This window comes from Gekko japonicus, unplaced genomic scaffold, assembly GCF_001447785.1.
Source record: "Gekko japonicus isolate JY-2015 unplaced genomic scaffold, Gekko_japonicus_V1.1 scaffold943, whole genome shotgun sequence".
Lineage (NCBI taxonomy): Eukaryota > Metazoa > Chordata > Lepidosauria > Squamata > Gekkonidae > Gekko > Gekko japonicus.
Window position 1 is genome coordinate 467,811 of NW_015176000.1, and position 26,084 is coordinate 493,894.

Here is a 26,084-nt window from a genome sequence, read left to right on the forward strand (position 1 = left end):
GGGGGAGAGAGAAACAAATTATTTCTGAATCAGCTACAGAAGATGCAAAACGCACTCACTCTATTCATCATTACCCAGACCATATCAGCATTGTCATTTAATACATATTTCAAATATTTGAACATAGAAGACAGGCAGACAACCAGGTGTACCTCCTTAACTTTACAACCCTCCTACTTCTGGGAGCAGATTTTCCTGGCAAGCAGTTAACTGATGATTGCTGGTTAATATAGGCCCAACTTTTTTCTTCCCTGTGGCCCCAATAATTTCTTTCCCATGCCCTGAAGCAAAAGTTCTTAATTTCATATTCCTCACAATGATTTTACTCTTCATACTTGTACTCGGGGGTCATTTCGTAGAAAAAGAGGTGCAGGAGCTCATTAGCATAACTTATTTGCATATGCCACACCCCCTGACATCACTGGAACTGTGTCAGAAGGCAACACCCACTGCTCAGGCTCCACCCAAAAAAACACAGAGAAAAGAAAGTACCATTCAGAGAAGGCCCTTTGCAGATGCTCAAAGGTCCTACACGTAACACACACAGGTCTGAATGGAAATGTCTGCAACTTTCTCCTAGCCCTCTGTAGTCTTCCCCTGGGTTGAATTCTGGTTGGTAAGCAGCTCAGGGCAGGGACCTGCATTTTTGATAGCTACTCTGTGCCATGCCCAGTGACTGCGCTACATAATAATAATTTCTACAAGATGTTACCTGGCTGGCAGCAATGCTCCCTTTAAGCTGTGGAGTCTTGTGAGCAAAAATTCTACTTTGTAAGCTACTGGCATTAAAGTTGTGAGCAAGCAACTTGGTTACCTCATAACTTAGTTTGGTCTGGAACCATCCTTCCTGAGCTAAGACAAAAATGTGTGAGCCAAGGGCTAAAAAACTGTGAGCTAGCTCACACTAACTCAGCTTAGAGAAAACACTGCCTGGCAGCTCAATGGAATGGCTCAGAGGAAACTGGCCAAAAGGCTTTTTAAACAGACACTTTGTCCAGCTCAGGGAACTACACTCTGCATGTGCTCAGAGGCCTGGCTATGGCCTTTTAAAACCTTTAATACCATTGTCCAACTCAGGGAACACATACTGCCAAATGCTTAGGGATCCTTTAACCAGTTTGTGTTTTTTTTAAAAAAATAACATACTTTTTTCTCCAGCTCTAAAACAAACAAAACCCATTTTGCAGTGCATATTGCCAATTATTTTCAGATACAACCCTTGTTTTCAGATGAGACACTCCACACATGCTCAGGTTCAGAAGCTCTGAATCACATCTTTACCCAAAGGCAACCCCCCGGCTCTATGTGCAGCAGGTGCTACCCCCCCGCACACATTTTCTTAAAGAAAAGCTTTTCTTTTTTCCTCAGAGAAAAACATTCCTCCTCAGACCCCCCCTCACCTGGCGCATGAGAAGCCGCACCAATCTTTCCACGTGTTCGGAACCACATGGATAGCCATAGGAACTGGAAGTAAAGAGGCAGGTTCCTCAGAGCATACGCAGAGTTCCTTGTAGTAACGAGAGGGTGGAGGGGTTGTTAATTCATACACAACTTTCTGTGGACTCAGTTTCTGCTGAAAACTGAAAACTTTTTAAGTATTAAAAGGTAAAGAGAACCAGTGTGGTGTATTGGCTAAGAGTTAAGCTGACACTAAATATAATACAGGTACAAAATTTATTCAGGTGTACACATTTTTAAAAAACTTAGACCCATTAAAAATATTCACATTCAGACATGAAAAACTTCTCAACACTCATACATAGATGGGTTAGTGCTGTGCAACTGAACCAAACGCGTTTCGGCCCCTAGGGGCCTTCTTCAGTGGTCACAATCCAAATTACAAACTTGACATACATTCAAAAATTATTTTTACATAAGATGTTAAATACATATGCAGTATAAGGCCAAATATTGTATCGTTATATATTTATATGTTTACTGTTGTTATATAAGATAGGCCTCAGGTAAAGCCAATTATAGTCCACCAATAATTCTGGTAGCAGTCTATGCAAATAAATATTGTTTCAGGCATTCAGGAGTGTGTATTTTTCTCATGACCACTGCTATCCAAGAAGGGGTCACACAAAATCCCTATTCCAGGAAAGAAAGGAAGGAAGGAAGGAAGGAAGGAAGGAAGGAAGGAAGGAAGGAAGGAAGGAAGGAAATATGCAATTTAGTCTTAAGTGGTAAAGGTCAATTTCAGCAGAAAATGGGGATTAGGCAGTTGTCCCAAACAATTCATAGAAAAGATGGACTTTAAGGAATCATCTGGAAGAGGTGACAGAAGTGGCATTGTGTGTGTGAGCTGGAAGCATTATGCACCAAAAGAAAAAAAATGGACTAAGAAAGATAAAAAGACAGAGAAAGAGACAGAAAGAAAGCAAGAAAAACAAACGGAGAGAGATAGGTAGAAAGGTAGAAAGAGAGAGAGACAAAGAGAGAGAAAAGAAAAAGTAAGAAAAAGAAAGACAGAAGGAGACAGAAACACAGAGAAAGAGAGAAAGGAAGGAAGGGAGAGGTAGAAAAAAGACGGGGAGAGAGGAGTGAAAGAAAGAAAAATGAAAGGAAGGAATGAAGACAGAAAGAGAGGCAGAAAAACGATAGGAAGGAAGATTCCAGTTGAGTGACAACATCCCTGCCAGGCTTGCTGGAGATTAAATGTTCCCGCTTCCGCCTGGGCAGGCCAGCCCTCTCTCCCCTACCCCTCTCCTTTGTAAACACTCTTCAGTGTCTCTCCTCCTGTCCCCCTCTCCCAGTGACAATTTACATTCCTGGAACCCAGGCGGAATAGATGCAAAGATAGGAGTGGCTCCTTTTTTATTTGCACGGCTGGCTTCCATTGAGGCAGAGCACAGCCCTTCCACCTGCATCCACTCCCCTGCGCAGAGATGGGAGAAGGTGCCTTCTTCGCCTCTAGAGATGTGTGGCGGGAGCCACTTCCCTGCTTGCCTCTTTGCCATGGCAGGGCGCAGGGCGCGTGTGCGATGCAGGCAGCGTAAAGGATCGAGGCAGAAAGCTGGACTCCCCCCCCCCCCGGCTCTCCCTCCCTTCATAAATGGGGGGGGGGAGCAAAAGGGTGCCCGGAACTGGCTGCTCACACTTTAAAGCAAGCAGCTGGCAGGCGGACCTGCTGGGATGCTCACTTTAAAGGCCAGACAGCCATTGCAAGCCTCCCCTTTGCACCCTCCCGTTCATAGGCGAGGGTGTGGGGGGAGCGAAAGGGCGCCCTGACTGGCTGCCCATGCTTTAAAGTCTACGTGCACTGGTTGCCTCAGGGGAGGCCGGAAAATTTCAGCGGAACCCAAGCCCCCCAGCCCCCCCCCGGTAGATACGCTTCTGTTGGTTCGCAGACCGCAGGCAGGCAGGCAGGCAGGCAGAGGAGCTCATCTGCGACTGCCGGAGAGCCTTCCTAGGGCAAAAAACTCTTCAGACTGTCCAGGGCAGGCAGGCAGAAGCGGGCGGAGCTCTGGCGCTTTGGCCAAAGAAGCGCTTTTGCAGAAGGGATCTAGGGACGCCCAGAACTCTATTTGACTCTGACCACTGCCTCACCTTGCCGCCTTTAGGATCTGTTTCTCGGGCTGCTTTGGGGGACTCTGCAGGGAAAGGGCACATTGGAGAGCTGGCAAGGCACAAGGACTCGAGGGCTGGAGTGGGAGCGGACATCCGGCACCACTTCTGAAAGCCTTCCTCGGCATGCCATCTCCAGCTGGATCCTTTCGGTCTCCTTCATCCCAGACTTACTATTCAAGTCTGGTTGCCATTTCGGCTGCTGGGAGCAGGGGGCGGGGCTTGCTCTGGCGCACTCCTGCAGGAAACGAGGCCTGCTTGTACTCAATATCCCATTTGTTCATACTCCAAACTTGCTGTGATGCCTGCACGAATGCAGAGAGGAAACAATTTACTTAAAATAATTTTATGCCACCTCCTCAGAGTCCTGATCGAGGCTGCTTACAAATAAAAACAAGCCATTTAGAAACAAGCCATATTAACTCTGTCTATAAAACAGAGCAGGCTATTAAAAAGCTGGTAAGATAAAACCCCTACTTAAAAGCCTGGGTGAATAACTGTGTTTCAGTCTGGCACATAAAAGAAAGTAAAGTAGGCGCCAGGCAAGCATCAAGCAAGAGGGTGTTCCAAAGGCAAGGTGGCACCACAGATAATATCCTTCTCTAGTTGCCATCTCCCTCACCTCTGAAGGCAGGTGATCAAAGAGCAGGGCTTGAGAGACAGATCTTAACTGCAAAGCTGACTATGCAACAGACAGCATTGGGTGTACCACATTTTGATAAAAAATGCAACTAAATAAAACACCTGTGATAAGAGTTGGCACTCTTGCCCTCAAGCCTCAATTTTACTGCAAAAACCTAATGGCACCTTAAAGATTAACATTTATTACAATACTAAGAATAAGGCCCGTTGTGGAAATAAATACAACAAGCTCTAGAAAGAAGCTCCGGGCGAGTGCCTTGGCCTTGAGCACTCAGTGTCAATTTGGCGTGGTGACCTCAGCAGGGTGTAATGACACAGAGTCCACCATTTTCTCCAGAGGAACTGATCTCTACTACCTGAAGAGCAGTTGTAATTTTGAGTGATCTCCAACCCTCACCTGGAGATTGGCAACAATTGTTACCCAGGAGGAAATGGCTGGTTTTGAGGGTGGAGTCTATGGCATTCTAGCTGTCTGAGGTCCAACTTCTCCTCAAACCCCACCGTCTCCAGGCTCCACCCCTCAAATCCCCAGGAATTTCCGAACCTGGAGTTGGCAACCCCATTTCCTTCCCAGCTAACCGTCAACCTACGGTTATCTGCCCGTAAGAACATAAGAGACACCAATGTTGGATCAGGCCAAAGGCCCATCCAGTCCAACACTCTGTATCACACAGTGGCCAGAAATACCAGTGCCATCAGGAGGTCCACCAGTGGGGCCAGGACATTAGAAACCCTCCCACTGTTGACCTCCCCCAAGCACTAAGAAGACAGACCATCACTTGCTCCAGAGTCCCTATCTATACCTTGTGGCTAATAGCCACTGATGGACCTCTGCTCCATATGCTTACCTAATTCCCTTTTGAAGCTGTCCATGCTTGTAGCCGCCACCACTTCCTGTGGCAGTGAATTCCATGTGTTAATCACTCTTTGGGTGAAGAAGTACTTCCTTTTATCCGTTCTAACCCGACCACTCAGCAATTTCATGGAGTGCCCACGAGTTCTTGTATTGTGAGAAAAAGAGAAAAGTACCTATTTCTCTGCCTGCTCTATCCCATGCATAATCTTATATAATCTCAGGGCCAGCCTGAGGTGTTTCTGCGCCCTAGGCAAGGCTGACTTGTGGCGCCCGCACCCTCTCAGCACAGATGCCAACCTCCTGGTGGGGCCTGGAGACCTCCCAGCTGGCCGCCTCCTTGCCCACCCTCTCCTACCCCGGAGCTCCATCGCCTACGCTGGGGTTGGAGCGTGTGCGGGGGGGGCAGCGTGCACAGCTCTTTCCTTCCGCATTTCCTGACCACCGACCCTGTGAGGCAGGCGAGGAAGAGGAGGAGGGAGATGCAGGGTTTCTGGGCAGCGTGGGCGGTCAGTTTGGAACGGACGGCCCATACTCTAGGTGAATGCCTAGTTCGCCTAGCGGGTGAGCCAGCCCTGCCTCTGACTTCAGCTGACTTTTGCCCTCCCTCCTGGAGAGCAGTTGTAATTCTGAGTGATCTCCAGCCTCCACCTGGAGATTGGCAACAATGGTTCCCCAGGAGGAAATGGCTGGTTTGGAGGGTGGAGTCTATGGCACTGTACCTGTCTGAGGTCCCACCCCTCCTCAAACCCCTCCCTCTCCAGGCCCCACCCTTCAAATCCCCAGGAATTTCCCAACCTAGAGTTGGCAACCCTTTCTCCCTCCCAGCCTCTACTGTGCTCTGAAGCCCTGACTGCTACGTCACATTGGCTGTCATAGGGGAGCCATCTCAGCAGAGTATAAGGACACAGAGCCCACCATTTTCTCCAGTGGAACTGATCTCCAGCCCTCATCTGGAGATTAGCAATAATGGTTCCCCAGGAGGAAAAGTAGTCTTTCTCTGTAATGGGGATCAAAGCAGCTTACATCATTCTCCTCTCCCCCTTTTGACTTGCACAACAACCCTCTGAGGTAGGTTAGGCTGACAGTCTGTGACTGTTCCAAAATCACCCACTCAGCAAGAACCTGGGTCTAGCAGATCCTGCTCTGAAGCACTGACTGCTACGCCAAGAGTAGCCAACCTCCAGTTGGAGCCTGAAGAGCGCTAGGTATCACAATTGAACTCCAGACAACAGATCTCTTCCCCTCCCAGAGAAAATAAATCTCCAGGAATTTCCCTACCTGGAGCTGGCAACCCTAGTCAGGACTGGCCCCAATGAGTTTTCTCCCAAAGGCCAAAATAGGTGTGGAAAAGGCCTTTTACTGACAGAACCAAGCTTGGTTGCCTAGCAATAGGCACTGAGGGGAAAGTAAGGTTGCCAGCTCTGAGTAGGAAAATACCTGGAGATCTCGGGGGCAGATCCTGGAGAGGGCAGTGTTGGGGGGGCAGAAAGCGGGGTATAATGCCATAGGGTCTACCCTCCAAAGCAGCCTTTTTCTCCAGGGGAACTGATCTCTGTTGTCTGGTATCACCTGGTATCACAACTGAACTCCAGACAACAGATCTCCCCCCCCCCCCGGGAGAAAATAACTGCTTTAGAGGGTGACCTCTGTGGCATTCTATTCAGATGAGGGAAAACTTAGTCCCACAAAGGAGCTAAGTGGGAGACACAGCCATTTATATGAGTCACAGACCACTTCATTATAGATAGATATGTGATAGAAAACTATACTGGGGAATTTTTAACTGGGCAGGTTGAGGGAAGGGTTCCTATTTGCTTTCTCACCGCAGGAGATCTCCAGCCAACTGCAGTCCCTTGTCCACCAATACACAGCTGATTGACAGGCAGAAACTGGGGCCAAAGGGAAGGGGGTGCAATCATCCTAGGGTTGCTAGGTCCCCTCATGCTTCTGGTGGGGGAATTTAGAGGGCATTCCGGGGGTAAGCAGGGACATTCCCAACCCCCACCTGCAAGCCTCACCCCCAAACCACAGCCACCCCTCTCTCTTTCCCCTCCTGCAGAGATTTAAAGGGCTTCAGCTGATTGGTGGGGAGCACGTGGCCCGCCAATCAGCTGGAGGGCCCTTTAAATCTTTCAGCAGGGAGGGAGAGGGGCAGTCGCCAGCTGCAGCTCAATTCACAAAAAGACCCTTTAAAGGGTTTTTTTTTTTGCAAGCAGGGTGGGGGGATGAGAGACTAATTTCCCAGTGGCGATTTGCCACTTGGGATTCAGGCCCACACACCACCACACCACTCACTGCTGGGAAATCAGCCCTGCGTACCATGGCCTTCTCCCCACTCACAAAAAGATCCTCTAAAGGGTCTTTTTACGAGCAGGGTGGGGGCTGCGGAGCTGATTTCCCAGTGGCGATTCACCACTTGGGATTCAGGCCCACACACTGCCGTCCCACACACTGCTGGGAAATCAGCACCATGTGCCATGGCCCCCACTCTGCTAAAAAAAAAACCCACCCTTTAAAGGGTCTTTTTACAAGTGGAACTGCAGGAAGTAACAGCCCCTCCCCCTCCCTGCTGAAAGATTTAAAGGGCCCTCCAGCTGATCAGTGGGCCATGTGCTCCCCGCTGATCAGCTGAACTTCCCCTGCTGGCCAGCCGGCTGTGGTGCACTTGAGTCCCCAAAAGTGGGGGGAAACCCACCCAGACTTGGTGGCTGGTAACCCTAAATCATCCTGGGGAGAAAAATTAAAAAGAAAAACAAGGCCGTGGCTAATTACTGGAAATTTCTACCATAGAGTTCCTAACAAGATAAGTGTAGCTCTCGCTATCTCCAGAAACTCTACAGTAATGACTGCCAGAGCTATCCCATCACTTTTGGGTAGCTATAGGAATTGCCAGAAACTCTGTGGTTAGAACTTCCAGTAAGTAACCAAAGCCTTATTTTTCTTTTTAATTTTTCTCCTGGGATTCTGCCCACTCCCTATCCTCCTGCCAGTTGACAGACATTGCCTGAGAACCCTAGTTGGGGGAGGAGCCAAAACTTGGTATGGATTATACTATGAGCCCTTCAAGTGTAAATCTTAATGAAAGGGGGAAAGGGAGGAGTTGATGCAGAAAAGATATGCCTGAGTTCAATCATAAATCAACAAAAATAGCAGTTACACATCCTAGATAGTGAGGAAGGTCAAAGGTTCTAACAGTTCAGTGAACAATTTAAGTGAAAATGAACTGATATTGGCCTTCCTCACACCCCCTCCATTGGGGGGGGGGGAGATCAGCTTTTCTCTGCCAGTTACAAGGCCCATTACTTGAGTTTCAGTCCAAGAATACACCGGCTGAGATGCAGCACAGAAGGGGCAAAGATGGTGTGTAATTCTCCATAATGTCATATTACTAAAGGTGTAGGGAGAGAAAAGCAGCCACAGAGAAGGGGAAAACCCCTCTATCGTTATCCAGCCCCCAGAATATTAATCAAGAACCCTCAGTAATTAGTCAATAGTACAAAGGATTTGGATGCCTTCAGTACTAACTTTATAACAGAGGCCAGATTAGGGTTCCAAACCTAGCTGCTCTCTGCTCAGAAATACCTCAATGCTGAAAGTGCAGGGAAACTGCTGACATGCATCAAACATCCATGCCGCTTTCCTCTTTGGATTAGTCTTTTGAATTATTAGTTGCCTAGATATTTGGACCCTGCCTTGGGAGCTGAATCTTTGACTGAAACTGGTCCTGCTCCCCCTCTTTTTGGTTTCTTACCCCCTTTTGTGTGATACACATTGTACAATATGTGGGCATTTGGAATATTTTCTTAATGTGAGTATCCTGATATTGATACCGTTGCTCCACCTCACCCTGCAAATAGGTAAGATCACAACTGCCAGTACCCAAGAATTCTCTGTTGTGGCTTGCACCTGGTGTAGGGTTGCCAGGTCTTACCTCCTTGTTGGTGGGGGACAGGAGGGAGCTTCCAAGAGTGGGGGGGGGGCAGGTTGATTCCCCCAAGATGATGATATCTTGCAGAAGTGACATCATCACACTGGGAATGATGCGTGGCAACGCTCTGGTATTTTGGGCAAAACTCTATGGAAAAGACAGAGTTTTGCCCAAAATACCAGAGCATCGCCACACAACGTCCCTGGTGTGATGACGTCACTGCCACATGATGTCATCATGTCGAGGATGTCACACTGGTTCATGGCTCTTGGGGGTGGGGCTTCCCCCACCAGCCAGCTGGTCGGCAGCGGGCAGGAGCCTGAGAGATCAGGGGATCTCCCCCCCCCCCCCCCCAATCTGAGGCCTGGAAACCCTAACCTGCTGGAAAGGCCTGCCTGACAAGGGCAGGAAAGCTTCAACACTTCTTTCATTACAGAGACTGAATAAAACAGAACTATTCAGGAGACACTTTTTATAAAGGAAATAGGATCATAACTAAAATGTCTATGAAATTTAGATAGGGTTTTTAATGGCTTTATTCACTGGATACAGCATACTGTTGCAATGTTTCTCTAATTTTGTAATCTAGTTTTATTTCACTGTTTGTATATTCTATACTGTTTCACTTAGTATACTGTCTTAAGTGTGCTGCATTCTTCGTAATCCCATTTTATTCCATTGTTAATTACATGCCTTATACTGCTCTGGTTGCAGTTTTAACTGTTTAACTGTTTAACTTACTTTGAGTCTCAGACTATAAATTAAATAATTAATTGTGACTGCCTGAATGTGCTAATTATTTTCCCTCAATAAAATGGTCTCCAATGTTAACATATCCAGCATATCAGCCAATATTCCCTCTAAGCTCCACAGTGTTGTGAGCAGAAATTCTGCCTTGTGAGCGGAAAAAGCTAATAGCATTAAAGTTGTGAACAAGCCTACATTTGACTACTGTATAAATTATTAATTTTAATAAGATTATTGCCATAACCTTGTTAAAATCTCAAAATAATTCTTTTAAACTATCCTAGGTTTCTTTTTATCCCAAATGAAGACATTTAATAATAGCTGCCACTCTTTTAACATCTTTTCTGAAATTTCAGCCACGAGTTTAGCAAATAAAAAAATTAATTTAGGACGAATCACCATTTTTATCATGTTTATATGTCTAAGGAAAGATAAATTTAAAGTTTCCCAAAGTTAATTTTTTTAAAAAAAAAATTCGGGTATAACTGGATCGCAATTGATCTTTAAAAATCCATCATTATTCTTATTTAACGATACCAGGATACCTAATTTGGTCAGTAATCATATCTCTGATTTATCTGGATTACATTTATACCTGGAAACACTCCCATATTGTACAATAAGATTTTCTAGTGGATATTATCTGCGTAGAGACCAATTTTATATTGGATTGCTCCTATTTTAATGCCATGGATTTTTGGTTCTTCTCTCACTGAAATTTCTAGTGATTCTAAGGAGAGAGTAAACAGGAGAGCAGAGAGAGAACATCCTTGTCATACACCTCTAGTAATATCTATTTGTGAAGATAGAATCCTGTTTTTGCTAATTTTAGCAAAACACAAGTTTGCCCATTTAAAAAAATTATTTCCAAAACCAAATGCTATGAGACATTGTATCAGAAAACTATGTTCCACTCTATCAAATGCCTTTTCAGCATCTAAAACAACAAAGCCAAATTAATTTTATCTTTCTTAACAACATCAAATAGAAACAAGGCCGACCTGTTATTGTTAAATTTTAGACTGTCACCTAGGGTGATGGCTCAACAAGGGCGCCATTCTGGCTGGCCTTGTCTCCTCTTCGCCCCACACAGGAAGCCTCCCTTGCTGGCTTCTTGCTCCATCCCTGGCAAGAAACTCCCCTCTTTGCAGTCCCCCAGACAGAGAAGGAGGCGGGGGGGACAGGCGCGGGGAACAGCCTGGGACGACGGGAAAGTGCCGCTCACCCTCTGCCACCCTTGCCGCCGTGGACTCTTTGGAGCTCCTTTTTCAGCCTGGCACAGGCCCCTCCCCCTCCCCTCAAGCGATCTTGCCTCCTGCATGCATTTGCCGCTCACCCCCTCAGCCTGCCCGCTGCGGCTCCAGCACCCGCCCCCGTCCCGCATGGGGGAGGCCCCAGAATGTATACTTGCCTAGTGGGCGAAAAAACCTGGGGCCATCACTGAATAAAAGTTACACCTAGTTTCTACTGTTGGCATTCCATACTATGGAGCTTGCTAATATGTTCCAACTCACTGTTGTTATGCATCAGTCCTTCTTTGAAAATCTTTTCCCCCCTGAAGTGCATACAGAGTTCCATAAATTCAGTTGCCTTCTCACCAGTAATGAGCACCTCTGCTCTTAGGACACGGATCACCTGCTCTGGTGGCAGCAGAAACAATAATACAATTTTATCCCAGCATAAGTTTTGTTACCTCTAGTACATAAAAGTACATCAGAATAAAATTTTGCTACTCTTTAATATGCCACAACACTCCTGCTTGTTTTTTTACTGAGACACTTTCAAATTCTGCTGTCCAACACCTATTCCACAAGAGAAGCCAAAATGTTCTAGCTAAAATGGCTTGCATCCATGAAATACAATGTACAGACGAGGTTTGATCAACAAGGCAATCTAACAAGGAGCAAGGAAGGGACACTCCAGGGATGTGACAGAATGGAGGGGAGATCCTTACTTGGCAAGCATTGTAGATCAACTGGTGCTCCAGTTTCTTGATGCTGAGAATCTGCTGAAACATTTCGTAAAGCTGTTCTTTGCTCAAAATAAGTTCCGATACAGCACTTAAAGCCATCCGGTTCGACTGTTTATACAAGTCCTCTTCTCCTCGGTAAATGGCATCATATTTAGCTATCCAAGAACTGAGCACAGTCTCTTTACTTAATCCATCAATTTCAGGCAAGCTTCGGACCCGCTTTTCTATGTTCTTCTTAAAGACATCTCTAAAGTCGTTCGCAGAACATCCTCCACTGTGGACCATTCTGGCAACTCGATCACTTTTGAGAAAAACCTTTAAAAAATGAAAAACGGAATTAGGAACAGGCATGCAAAAAACAGGGTGTGTGAAAGTTACCATTACGATATTATGGAGCAAATTCAAGCATTTACAAAGCTATTGAACAGAACTTGTGCTAAGCAAAGACATCTCATTAACTTGTTTCAGGTTTATTATTCCAACTGTTAAACAGCCAGTGCTGTGATAGAAGTTGCAAAAGCAAAAGCAGCTTTACTGAAAGTGAATAACAGTACAATCTCTTTAGCATGTATAAAGGTAAAGGTTCCCTTGTTCGAAAGCCAGTCGAATCTGACTCTAGGGTTGCGGTGCTCATCTCCGTCTCAAAGCTGAAGAGTCGGCGCTGTCCGAAGACATTTCTGTGGCCATGTGGCCGGCATGACTAAACACCAAGGCGCACGGAACGCTGTTACGTTCCCACCGAAGTGGTACCTATCTACTTGCAATTTCTTGCTTTCGAACTGCTAGGTTGGCAGGAAGCATGTATACTCAGAGGTTAATCCCACTGAGTCTACAGTGTGTTTAAGATTGCAGCTTTAGTCACTTTAAGTGGCTCATATATAGAAATGGGAACAGGCATAAAAAAAAAAAACTAAGCCCCAGCTCCAGGTGTAGTTCTCTTTGATTTATTTTATTTTATTTATTTTTTAGATTTATATCCCGCCCCATCCAATATTGAGCTCGGGGCGGCTCACAGACGGCCATGCCAAAGTTAAAAATATACATACAAACAACACATAATAAAACACTGTATCTTAACATAAAATTTGGTGCTCAGATAAATTACATAAAATCCATGATAGGCGACGTCCCACACTGGCGGCCAAGTTCTTCACAGCGGAAGTGCCAGGAAGAATGTTCCCCCAGCTCTATTGGGCGGCATCTACCCCTACATATGGGGTAGATGGTTGGAATATCATTGGTGGCATAGTGGCGGCGGCGGCTCCCCCTCAAAGGCCTGGCGGAAGAGCTCCGTCTTGCAGGCCCTGCGGAACTGTGCTAGGTCCCGCAGGGCCTGGATCTCCTCCAGGAGCTCATTCCACCAGGTGGGAGCCGCCACCAAAAACGCCCTAGCCCTGGTTTGGGCCAACTTCACTTCCCGGGGGCCTGGAACATCCAGGCGATGGAAATCCCCCGATCGCAGTGCTCTTGGGGGAATGTACGGGGAGAGGCGGTCCCTTAGGTAGGCCGGACCCTGGCCATTCAGGGCTTTAAGGGTAAGCACCAGCACTTTGAAGCGAATTCGGTATGCTATAGGCAGCCAGTGCAGTGCATGCAGCACCGGCCAGATGTGGTCTCGCCTGGAGAGACCCATCAACAGCCTCGCTGCAGCATTCTGCACTAGCTGCAGCTTCCAGATTTGCGACAAAGGCAGCCCCAAGTAGAGAGCGTTACAGTAGTCCAGCCTCGAGGTGACCGTCGCATGGATCACAGTGGCCAGGTCTTCTCGGCCGAGATAGGGAACCAACTGCCTAGCCAGCCGCAGATGGTAAAAGGCTGACCTGGCGGTGGCTGCTACCTGGGCCTCCATCGTTAAAGAGGAGTCCAGGAGCACACCCAAACTCCTAACTTCCCACGTAGGCACCAATGGTGTCCCGCCGAAGGTCAGGAGAGGGTGTCCCAACTCCCGGCCGATTCGACCCAGGCCCAGGACCTCCGTCCTTGCCGGGTTTAGTTTCAACCAACTCAGTCTGAGCCACCCAGCCACGGCTTGCAATGCCCGCAAAAGGTCAACGGGACCAGAGTCCGACTGACCGTCCAACATCAGATAGAGCTGGGTGTCATCGGCATACTGATAACACCCCAGCCCACACCTCCGGGCAATCTGGGCAAGGGGGCGCATGTAGATGTTAAACAACATACAACATCGGGGACAGCACCGCGCCCTGAGGCACTCCACATTCAAGGGAGCACCTCCGGGACCGCTGCCCCCCCACCGCCACCCTCTGTCCCCGACCTTGGAGAAAAGAGGTAAGCCATTGAAGGGCCAGCCCCTGAATCCCCACATCGGCAAGGCGGCGGGCCAGCAACTGGTGGTCGACCGTGTCGAACGCCGCCGACAGGTCCAACAGCACCAGTGCCGCCACGCCGTCCTGATCCAGATGCCTACGGAGGTCGTCAGTCAGTGCGACCAGTACCGTCTCCGTCCCGTGACCCGGGCGAAAGCCGGACTGGAAGGGATCGAGGATGGAAGCCTCATCCAGGTAGCCCTGTAGCTGTGCTGCCACCGCCCTCTCAATAAGTTTGCCTAAAAAAGGCAAATTGGACACCGGCCTATAGTTGGCCAATTCGGCCGGGTCCAACGATGGTTATTTCAAAAGAGGGCGGACCATCGGTTCCTTGAGTGCTCCCGGGAACCGCCCCTCGGCGAGGGACTTGTTCACAATCTCCCATAGAGCTCCTCGAAACCCCTCACGGCCAGCTTTAACCAGCCAAGAGGGGCACGGATCAAGGTTGCATGTGGTTGGGCGCACAGCCATGAACAACCTGTCCACTTCCTCCAGGCTGAGTGGGTCAAAACATACTAAACCCGTCTCCAAAGACGTACAAGGGGCCTCAAGTTCCCTAACTATATCAAGTGTGGCGGGGGGGGCACGACGGAGTGCCAAGACTTTGTCTGCGAAAAAGCTCGCGAAAGCCTCACAGCCAATGTCCAATTCCCTAATATTTTGTCTGCCCTGGGGCAAGGATGTCAGAGACCGAATCACACTAAATAATTGGGCCGGGCGTGAGCTAGCAGACGCAATCGAGGCCGCATAGAAATCCCTCTTTGCAGCCCTGACCGCCATCACATAGGAATTCATAAGCGTCCTGTAGGATGTTCTGGACACTTCGTCATGAGCACGGCGCCACCGTCTCTCTAGCCGTCTCAGTTCCCGCTTCAGCGAGCGCAACTCCTGGGTATACCAGGGCGCTTGCCTAACAAGAGTGCGGAGAGGGTGCCTGGGAGCGATCTCGTGGATGGCTGAGGAGAGTCGGCTATTCCAATCCTCCACCAGCTCATCCAATGAGCGTCCAGGGGGTCTCGGATCCCGCAGAGCCGTTTGGAGCCGCATAGGGTCCATTTGGTTCCGCGGGCGAGCCAAAATCAGCTCGCCACCTAAACAGGGTCAGGGTGGGACATTCAGACGGGCCTTCAGGGCATGGTGATCCGACCATGGCACTGCCGAAGCAGTGATCCGGTCCACCGTCACTCCTGCCGCAAAGATCAAATCGAGCGTGTGACCGGCCCGATGCGTGGGAGCCGAAACGAACTGAGAGAGTCCCAGTGCCGCCATGGACAACACCAGATCCATAGCCCGGCTGGAGGCCGCGTCCTCAGCATGGACGTTGAAGTCCCCCAAGACAAGCAGCCTCGGGTGCTCCAGCGCCCAGCCTGATACGGCCTTCAGCAGGGATGGCAGGCTATTTGCCAGTGCGTTAGGTGGTCGGTACACCAACCAAATGGCCAAACTCTCCTCAGCCTCCAGCATCGCGCCGACACACACTATGCCCGCGATCTCTACCTGCGGGAGCACCCTGAAGGAGTAAGCCTCCCAAATGAAAAGCGCCACTCCTCCCCCCGCCCACTAGTCCGTGATTGGTGAAGGACCGAGAACCCCGGAGGGGTGAGTTGGGTGAGTGCAACTGTCTCACCCTCTTTCACCCAGGTCTCGGTCACGCATGCCAGGTCTACTTGCTGTTCCTGCACGAAGTCTCGCAAGACTTTGGCTTTGTTGTTAATGGACCTGGCATTGCACAACACCAATGACGGAGGAGGGTTCTTAATCCTGACATGTGCTCCTTTGAAGCCCAGAGCAGTCCAACTACCCGTGCATGGAATACTTTTGGCAGAATGGCAGATGCCAACCTCAGTCAATGGACTACAATATCAAATAATTACTTAAACATATAGAGCAACAATCACAGTAAAAAAAATCTTAGGATATTTTGATAACATGTCACATTATAGGAATTTCCTTCAATACTTATCAAAGGTGGAAAATAAGGAGGTACGTTTTTTAAAGATACTTTTCAGTGGAGACAGTTGGATATTACAAACCTGATAAAATGCCTGATATCTCAGGGATTGGCTCTGGCTGATAATATCCAGTACTGTTCCAGCCTCACCAACCCTGGAAAGTATCAGTATCCCCAATTCTGTTATTACCAATCCTGATAGTATAAAAATTAGGAATCCTGTCAGGTAGACAGGAGTAGGTACGGAGAAGGGAACCTCCCTCACTGGTCTGAGCTATACCAGCCCTTTAAAGGGCCATTAACGGGAAGCCCTTTGAAGTTTAAAATGAAAAGTGCTTGCAACCAGGCAAGGCCCAGTAGCCCTTCCTCTTTCTCCCTCCCTGCTCTTGCTGCCTGGGGGGGTTATCTTTTAATTATATATGAGAAAGCCAGGAAGCAAGGGCACAGACTTTCCAATTTCCCTGGGGGGGGGGGGGGCTGAAGCTGAGCCAGAGGCATTTGCTATGTTAGGTCCTTAAATGAACTGAGGCCCAGTGACATCACAGGGAGGAGCCAGTGACATCACAAGCCATTGTAACTATCTATGGAGGCGGAGCCATGTTTAGGAAGGGGCTCCTCAGAAATTTAGGGGGGGCTGGGAACCCTTGGGATTCCCCCTAGCAATGCCCCTGGGCTGGGCTAAACCCTGAAAAAGGTGGGAGTTGGCCAGTGGTTATAGTGGTATCTCAGTGGTCTCCTGCTGTGTCCTGTATTTAAATTCACTTTTAGAACAGTCACTTTAAGTTCTGCAAATATACATACCATGTGCATAAAACAAACAAATGGTCACAAAGTCAAAAGTAAGGAGGGCAACACAGAAAAGCCTGTAGGGGGACATTTTAAAAGTTTTCCTGGGCATTCATTAACAGGAGTTTTATTTCTGCCTTATTCATAAGGGTGACTTTGTACTGAAATTTACTAAATTATGGCATCACAGCTACCTTCATCTGGCTGAAGTCTCTGAGCCAGAGTACCAAACAGTTGCTGTGCACTCAATTTCTGAGCAATGTACAGAGTTCAGAGTCATTCCACTTTGCAAGCTGTCATTCCAATCCCAGAGCACTGAGCCTATTCCCAAGGACTGTCCTGTCATTCCACTTTGTGACCTGTCGTTCTAGTCCAATAGCACAGATTCTATTGCTAGGGATCATCATTCCACTGTCATTCCAGTCCCAGAACACAGATTCTATGCCTAGGGACCATAATTCCACTCTGGGGGCTGTCATTCCAGTCCCAGAGTAGCCTAAGACCTTAATGGAAAAACCCAAAGACCTTAATGGAAAAGACCTTAATGGAAAAACCATTCCACATTTTCTTAGGAACTTTTTTTGTGCTGCAATGTATTTCAGTGGAGCGCATGCAAGTCAATTGGCATTCCGGGCTCCCATTCCTGGCTCCCATTATCTTCAATGGGCCTTCAAGCCTCTCCCATTGTTTCCAATGGGCAATCCTATCATTCCTTTTATACATCCCAGTTAGTTGTCCCTTTGAAACTGTACCACACCATTTTAAGTAACAGCAAAATTAAGAGCATGAACTTGTATAGAGTGTACATTTCTTGCCAGTGTTCTTTCTGGGCTGCACACAGGATAAAGGGAAATTTTAAAAGGCCTCTGATCTGCATGTCCACTCCAGTCTCACACAGCAGAACCAGACTGGCCTTGATAGACCCTCTGGAAGCCACCTGCACACATACAGAGTAATGAGACTGGCTGCCCTGCAGGACTGTGGGTTTCCTGGTGATAACCAGCCCCTCAAACTGAACCTGGAAACTAACAGGGAGGCAAGAGAACAATTTCAAGAGGTGTAACGTAGCATTCTCACTTTGCCTAACTCCAGGTAGAAATTGAGCTAAGGTGGTGTGTCTTCAATTCCTCAACTTAGAAGTTGTCTTCACAGTCTGTCCCCTATGGAGTGCAGGTATGGGAGGAGATACCAAGGAGAGAACCAGGGATCTCCTTTATGCGAGGGATCAGATCTGTCACTGAGTTACAGCCTCTCCCTTATTACAGAAACGCCTCCCTCCCCATCCATGTGCCCAACACATCTCATGTTTCTGTAAATCAATGCAAGGCACTCTGTTCATGCTCAGAGACTGGAGGAAGATACGATACTGGAAGTGGGGGGATCATGCAACACCCCCAGCCAAATGAATGATCTCTGTATTTTGTACACTCGAGAGCAGAGAAGGCAATCCCACCTTTCCCCCGGGGCTCTGTGTGGGATTCTCTTGGAGGCCCCTGAGGGAGCTCAGCTAAGGGGAGACAGAGGTGAAAGGCACCTTCCTCTCTTCTCAGGCTGGTAGATGGGGGGGGGGGTCACCACAGGAGGCCTCTATTTTCTTCTTCCCGTCTAGCCAAGGTTTCACCTGCAGAGATCAAGGAAGGGAATCTCTTCCAGGCCCAGTGGAAAACCCGGTCCCCTCCTGATCCTTGCTACAAATCCATCCCCAGTTTAAGGGGCCAGATCCAGAGCCGGCAACCCTCCTTGGGAGCAGAGAAAGGGCCAGCCTGACCCCCCTTGCATGTGGGACCCAGAGAGACCCCCTTGCAGGGCTGCTCAGCCTCTGGGAAGTTCTCCCCCCCATCTCCCCCACCCCTCCACGCCCCGCAGATTTTCACCCTTCCCAGCAGCTTCAGTCCTGCAGCTATTCCTAAAGGAAAACTGGGTCCCAACTAAAGAAGAACAGAGTTTGCCCTTCCCCTTTTGCATCCAGTCTGGGAATCACAACTGTTCTTAACCCTTTACTAGCCGTTGGAGGCCAAGACTCCCCTTAAAGAAACCCCCCCTTTAAGCAAAGAAAAACAAATTTAACATGCCCGTTCTGTTCTTTTCAGCCTGCAGACCGCAGGGAGCACAAGCTAGGGCGCACAGAGGCTGGCGGCGAGGCAGGCTTGCTCCTGAGGAAGCCGGTGGGTGTGTGCTCCCCCGAGGCCAGGCGCCTGGTGCTTTAAGATCCCACGGGCTGCCAGCCACCAGCTGGGGCAGAGGAGGAGCCGCAGGAAAGAGGGAGGCTGGGCAATGCCGCTCGGCATGGCAAACACGGCACCAGGCCAGGAGGGGTACCCTGCACCCGGCTGAGCCGTGAGTCTCCGCAGCACGAGCAGACTCGGTGGCGAGGTGCTGGGGCTTCTCGAGCCCCCCCCCAAGGGCTGGGGAAGGGAGAGGATGGGTGGGCAGCATAGGCATAATCTTTGGGGAAGATACCTGGAGACTTTGGGGGTGGATCCAGGTGAGGGCGGGGTGTGGGGAGGGGCCTCAGCATGGTACAATGCCATAGAGTGCACCCTTCAAAGCAGCCATTTTCTTCAGGGGAGCTGATCTTTGTCAGCTGGAGATCAGTTGTAAAAACGGGAGATACCCAGGCCCCACCTGGAGACTAGCAACCCTATGAGAGGACATTAGTCCAAAGCACTACTCTTATTCAGAAAAAAAGCGCCTTTAAAATTGTTCATTCCCTCAAGCCTTCATGCACCATTTTGCAGTCTTAAAAGTGAAAGCTCATTGGGATAAAGCTCAGGTAAACAGCACATTGCAATCATTAATGTAACTTAAAAGATGTACACTTTAAATTGTATTTAATATCTGCTATGCCACAAGGCAGCTTTCATGTCTGTAGGATAGGGTTGCCAAATGTGCCCGGGGGGCGGGGATTCCCCCGCTTCGGAGCCCCGATTTCCGCCCTGGCGGAATCCGGGCCCGGGGGGCACCCCGCCCCCAAAGCTGCGTCACCAGCGGTGACACAGCCACGGACGTTGGGGGCGTGGCTGAGCTCATCGGGGGGGGAACCATATGTTTCCCCCCCGACGAGCTCGGCCATGCCCCCAACGTCAGCAACGTCTGACGTCACTTCTGGTGACGTCGCGGCGGCGCGTGTGCGCTTTGCGCGCGCACACACACCGAGCCAGCTCCCGGACAGGACGGAGCCTCCCCCACCGGTACGTTTAAAAGACTTGGCAACCCTACTGTAGGACCATCCTAGATGGTGGCACCAATACTCCAGCAAAGAAAGAGGGGCTTTTAGAAGCAAACGTACCAGAGCAACATTGCTCCACGATTGTAGATGGAACATGGCAGTCTGTACCCTTCAGTCTGCAATACATTGTTTCATCTTGTGAAAGAGAAAGCAGGGGTAAACTGGGGGAAATTCTGGTGAGCCACTTCTCTGGAGTGCCAACTGATCCACCCACCCCCCCATAGCATGGCTCATGAGGAGCAGCATGGAGGTACCCAGCTTTGCCCTGCCAGCCAATGCACAGAGTAGCCAGCGAGAAGCAATAGGTTAGCACCTCCCTTCCCTGAGCCACCTCTTTCACCCTCCATCAGATCAGGGAGGCATGGTGACAGTAGGAGAGCAGTGCCCTTTTCCTGGGCTGTTTTGCTCCAATTACGAATGGCCTTTTTTCATTGCTACCTAAAGCCTTCCTGGCCAGATCTCAAGCACAAAAATCTTAGAAACATAGAGCTGGAAGGGGACTCAGGGGCATCTAGTCCAACCCCCTGCACAATGCAGGAAATTCACTACTACTCCCCCCCCACTCCCTGTGACCCTTGCTCTATGTCCAGAGGAAGGCAAAAAATGCTGGGCCAATGTGCCCTGGAGAAAAAAATTCCTTCCTGCCACCAAAGTGGTTCTCAGCATTACCCTGTGCATGTAAGAAAGGGCCATGAGAGCCAGGCACTGACTCAATCCTTTCTGCCCTCCCTCTCATGATTTGCCTGAATTCACAGAAGAGTACACTCCCAGCTGTCCCTCTGAAGCAGAATGCAATGCCTGTGCTGTTCCTTACATATGCAGATATGCTAGTAGCAGAGCAGGGAGGAAGAAATTCTTACCAGACGTATCATCTTCCTGTCCCACCAGGGGGGGAAATGGACTGGTGTGTGGCTACGGCCCAATACCCAGACTCAACCAGATAGACATGGATTGCTGAGGATATTTTTCTAAAGATGCCACAGATGTACATTTCAAATGTCAGCAGTTCACTGTTAAATCTACAACAGCCTTGACATTTGAACTGCTGGACCCAATGGAAATAACTGGTCAGACGACTCTCATCCAAGGTATCTGGCAGTAGCTACAAGAATTCTATTTTTACAAAAAGGAGGTGACCACTCAGCAATCGTACAGCTGTGTTCGTCCTACTGATCAGCTCAAGAGGGAAGTCATCACACAAAGCTTAGTTCCTTTAAGTTCTCCTCGAGACTGTGATCCTTCAACTGCTGCTACACTAGGGATTCTAGACTTGCCCATTTAGACATGTACATGTGGCATACCAAAAAGAGGTAAGAATCTGCAACTCATTAGGACTGACCGAAAATATCTATTGTGTTAAGTAAAGAGGAGCAAAGCAGAATGCAACTGCTTCGGTAACTTGTATCCACTGGGAGATGTCAGTGCATCTTTGACAGGGAAGCCTTGTTTGCACTACCCTCTTGGGCCCAAGGAACATCAACATCTTAGGCAAACTTAGATCCTCAGTACAAGCTGCGGTGACTCAAGTGGTTAAGACGCTGAACTGCAGGCTGTGGAAGGTCGGTAGTTCAGGAGTTCGAGACCCGAGTGTGCCGCATGACGGAGTGAGCTCCCGTCTCTAGTTCCAGCTCCTGCCAACCTAGCAGTTCGAAAGCAAGAAATTGCAAGTAGATAAATAGGTACCACTTCAGTGGGAAGGTAACAGCGTTCCGTGTGCCTTGGTGTTTAGTCATGCTGGCCACATGACCACGGAAATGTCTTTGGACAGCGCTGGCTCTTCGGCTTTGAAACGGAGATGAGCACCGCAACCCTAGAGTCGGATTCGACTGGCTTTCAAGCAAGGGAACCTTTACCTTTACCTTTTTACAAGCCAAATACCACATCCCCAAGTCAACCATGGAGACACGGCACTATTTTAGAGTTTTTCAACTTTTAAAAATAATGTGGGGGGCCACTCTTGCTGCTGAGGACTGCAGATGGGGGGGTGAGGGGCTCCTGTCTCCCTACCACACTATTTTCAGGAGTCTCAGCTCTTGAAAATGGCAGAGGGGGTAAGACAGGAGCCCCTTATTCCCCCACACTGTCCCCAGCAGGCTGGTACCCCTGAGGTACCTTGAAAAGCTAAAAAAAAACTCTAAAATGTCCCTGTGGAGGACTCAGGGATGCCATATTGTCTAGTTTGGACCAAAGTGAATGCACAGCTTATAAACCCTTCCCTTTATCCCATACAGAGCAGCAGTATCTTCTCACATAGAGAAGTGTCCATCTACAAAGAAAACAAATACTGGTAGGTCTATAGTGCGTATTCTGAGGGTGCCCTTGCAGCCACAAGTAAAGGCCAGTGTGAAAACTACTGGCCTGAATTTATTTCAGCATTATTTACTGAGACAGAAATTAGATTTGCAAGCCTGTCATCTCCTTTTAAGAAGCTAATTCTCACTCTTGGCTTAGTAATACATTGTGGCTCATTAGTGTGTCTGCTGCAATACTGTTGTTTCCCTTAAGCAACTGATAAAAACCAACACCATTGCAAAATTTGGCCCACATCATCATGCAAATACAGTAATTTGCACACAGAATAGGTATGCTGTGGCACACAGACCTTGTTCACCTTTAACATTTGATCTTAAGAAATGTGCAAACTATTTCAAATGATTGATTGTGGTGCTTGAGGTACAGGGCTGATAGAGACTGTAGCCCACTTTGTCATTATTTTGTGGTTACTATTAAGGAGAGATGAAATAATCACTGGACTCTGGGCTCCAGTACCAGGCTATTCAACAGAAGAGCTAACTAACATTTCCCTCCTTGCTAGGGAAAATGTTTATATTGCTGAAAAAGTAGTTTTTACAAAATATAGCCACTGAGACTACATACAGGATGCTGAAAGAATTCTGTTAATCAAACATGGGGAAACACTACAATTTCTTTATTATTTAAAGGACTGTACAAATAAAACCTTTGAGTCTAAATCTACTGGGGTATAGCATGTCCCAACATATTTCTACTGGTATTTCCCTAGCAACTCTCTTTTTATCTAATCTTGTTGCAGCCCCGTTTGACAATACAAACATAATTATGCGAAAAGATAATTTTACAGCAATTAGAATCTGATATCAGTGTATATAGAACACACATCATTTTGAAACTTTTTACTTTGAAGAGACACTAATTCTCCAATATACATTGGAGGGATGGAGCAAATTCATAAACTTCTAAGGCTCATGGCTGAAAAGCTCTGAATTTTTACTCAACATACTGTCATTGCTCTGGATCTAACAAGCTTTTCTGTTGGCACAAAAGGGATGGGACCCCTTCAAGTTCCTCAGCTTTAGGGTAGCATTTGTAAAATCATTTATTTGCATTGCCCCCTCTCTCCCAGTTGGTCTTCCTGTCTTCTATGAAGCTGTTTCATAGCAAAGTCTGTCTGTGGTCACACACACTAAATAGTCCACTTTCAATCCACTTTCAGTGCACTTTACAACTAGATATTGCCAGGTCACACAGTAAAATCCAGTTGGAAAGTGCACTAAAAGTGGATTGAAAGTGTGTGTGACCACAGCCTTTGACTGGCTAAATAGCATTGTGATGTCACCTGTTCACTGTGTGATTCCCTCATTCACTAAGGCTCACTCCACTGTATCTGCTTTAATAAACTGAGGGCAGTTCTTGTTGGATGCCGTGAACTGCTTTGTGAACAGCTGAATAGAAATTTTAAAATGATGTAAATAAAGTAAAATTTCAATGTGCTGAATTAATGAAGGAAGGAACAAATAACTAGCAGGGTCACCAAAACAATGGCAGCGAATACAAAAGCGTACAAAATACAGGTGCTGAAAAGTAGGATTGTCTTTTGGTATGAGAATAAGCTTGAAATTCATTGCTCGGTACTTGTTTTTAAAAAGTAATCATCTGTATCTGAAGAACAGACAAAATGGAACTGCTAGCATACCATTATGAAGTCTTCTACACAGCTTTGCTTGGAACTATGCCCTCAATTTTGGGTGAATTTTGTTTGAATCACTTTTAAATTGTTCATTCATCATTACGTGCTTCTTTTATGCACATTATACTATTTAAAACACTGTTAAATAATAACAGTTTACATTTGTTAATTTCTATTGTATACATTATTTGAATATACGTATCATTTGTCAGTCAGTCAGTCCAAGATAGTTTTATGGTACATTTTTTTCACCTGTTACACCCTGTTGTACCTTTTTTTTAGAGCTCTCTCTCTCTCTCTCTTTTACCAAAACAATTACAACAGAAAAAGATCAAAACTGATCAATTTCTCACCATTAAGGTGATTGGGGAACATGCCTCTACTCTCAGTATTATTTTTTACTTGAAAAATGGGAAAGTCAGAATATTCAACTTAGCCCTATTTGTTCAAAGGCATTACCAGAACTTTGAGAATGTTAGTTTAAAATAATAAAAGTGGAGACAGTGCAAGAAACTTGTGGGGCACAGGAAATTCCACTCACCTCTGCTAGTTTCTACTTCCTCCTCCTGTTTATTTCTTGCCTCCTCCTGGTGGCCTGCCTGTCCTCTTCCTCTCACCTTTCCCCTACTCCTTTTCTTTACAGCCACCTTTCTCCTCAGTTTTGATTGCATCTTCCTGCCTTTATCATGGCCTTCATTCTCTGCTTCCTCATCTCTTTCCCTCACTGTTCACTTGCAGCCTCTACTTTTGTTCTGCTTTCCCATGCTCACCTACACAATCTGCTGCCTCTTGCCCCTCTTGCTCTGTCTCCAAGTTTCAGTTATACCTGACTATAGCAGTCTTTGCAGGGTTCCTAGGCAACCCTCAAAATGGTAGCTTAGAATTTTTTCCTGGTACACTTAAGTTTCTGGGATTTTTTAAAAAACCCTCTTCACTTTCTGTTGTGAGATTTTTCTGAAAACCTAAGGGTTCTGCCATATCTGTTGGAAAATCTCTTCTGCTTATACATTGTAGATTTTTTGTGGATCCACTTTGTGGATTTTTAGGTATATTAAGAATCCAGATGCAGACAGATGACAATCACAGATTTTTCCTTTGTAAAAGAAAAGATGGGCATACATCTAAAAAACCCTGTCTAGATGCAAAATTTTAAAAGTTTAACATTTCCTTATCAGCACACAAGATTAAAAAGACCAAACTGCTGGTAAGTGGCTCTTGCAAAGTGGTTCCATTAAACATAGCCAGCTATGCAAAGCATACAAGCTATATCTCATTGATGGCTCAGTTGATGGTTAATACAACAAAATTAGAAGGAAGGTATGTTACAATTTAACTACTGGCCCAGAGTGCTAAATGTAACTTTTGGGATGAGAATATGTTGTAATGGAAGTCATAAAGCCAGAGGTGCCTGAGGGTACCATCTCTGCTACAGCAGAGATACTTCATACATTTCCTGCTCAGCAACTTTCTACCCCTGGCAACCATCCAGGTTAGGAATTCAGCATGTGAAATCCTGTTAGGGAAAGTTCCCTATCTTGCTCTCGGGTCTCATGCCCCATGGATATTACTTTTGCTGTTTGCTACCTGCTGTTGTAGACCATTAATTCCAAAAGACCTAAAATGGAGAAAAGCCTTATTCTTGAACAATTTTAGCTCTAAGTCAGTCACTGCTGTGATACAATTCTTTTTCAGGACAAAGCTATCTGGGCTGGAGGTGTCAACTTCAGAAATGGAGATCTAAATTCAAATCTCATGAATTCATTGTGTGTGAGAGTATTAACACAACCCTAAAGTAGTTAAATTCACTCATCAGACTAAGGAAGAAGAAGAAGGAGATTGGATTTATACCCCGCCCTTCACTTGGAGTCTCAGAGCGGCTTACAAACTCTTTTCCCTTCCCCTCCCCACAACAGACACCCTGTGAGGTGGGTGGGCCTGAGAGAACTGACACAAACTGCTCTTTTTCAAGGACAGCTGTGCCAGAGCTTGTGACTGACCCAAGGTCACATCAGCAGGTGCAAGTGGAGGAGTGGGGAATCAAACCCGGTTCTCCCAGATTAGAGTCCGCACACTTAACCACTACACCAAACTGGAGAGAAATGTGTAAAGCTCACAGGTATCTACTCCCACAAA

The 26,084-nt window shown here is 47.4% G+C and overlaps 1 protein-coding gene across 2 annotated transcripts in view; it reads right to left on the reverse strand.

Annotated features, from left to right (window-relative positions):
- LOC107123229 (calcium-dependent secretion activator 2) overlaps positions 1-26,084 on the reverse strand; it is a 656,096-nt gene that overhangs the window by 456,190 nt on the left and 173,822 nt on the right. For both annotated transcript variants that reach the window (XM_015426436.1, XM_015426435.1), the window contains exon 3: positions 11,695-12,027. In XM_015426436.1, coding sequence (XP_015281922.1) covers positions 11,695-12,027 — 333 coding nt within the window. The remainder of the gene's footprint in view (positions 1-11,694; positions 12,028-26,084) is intronic.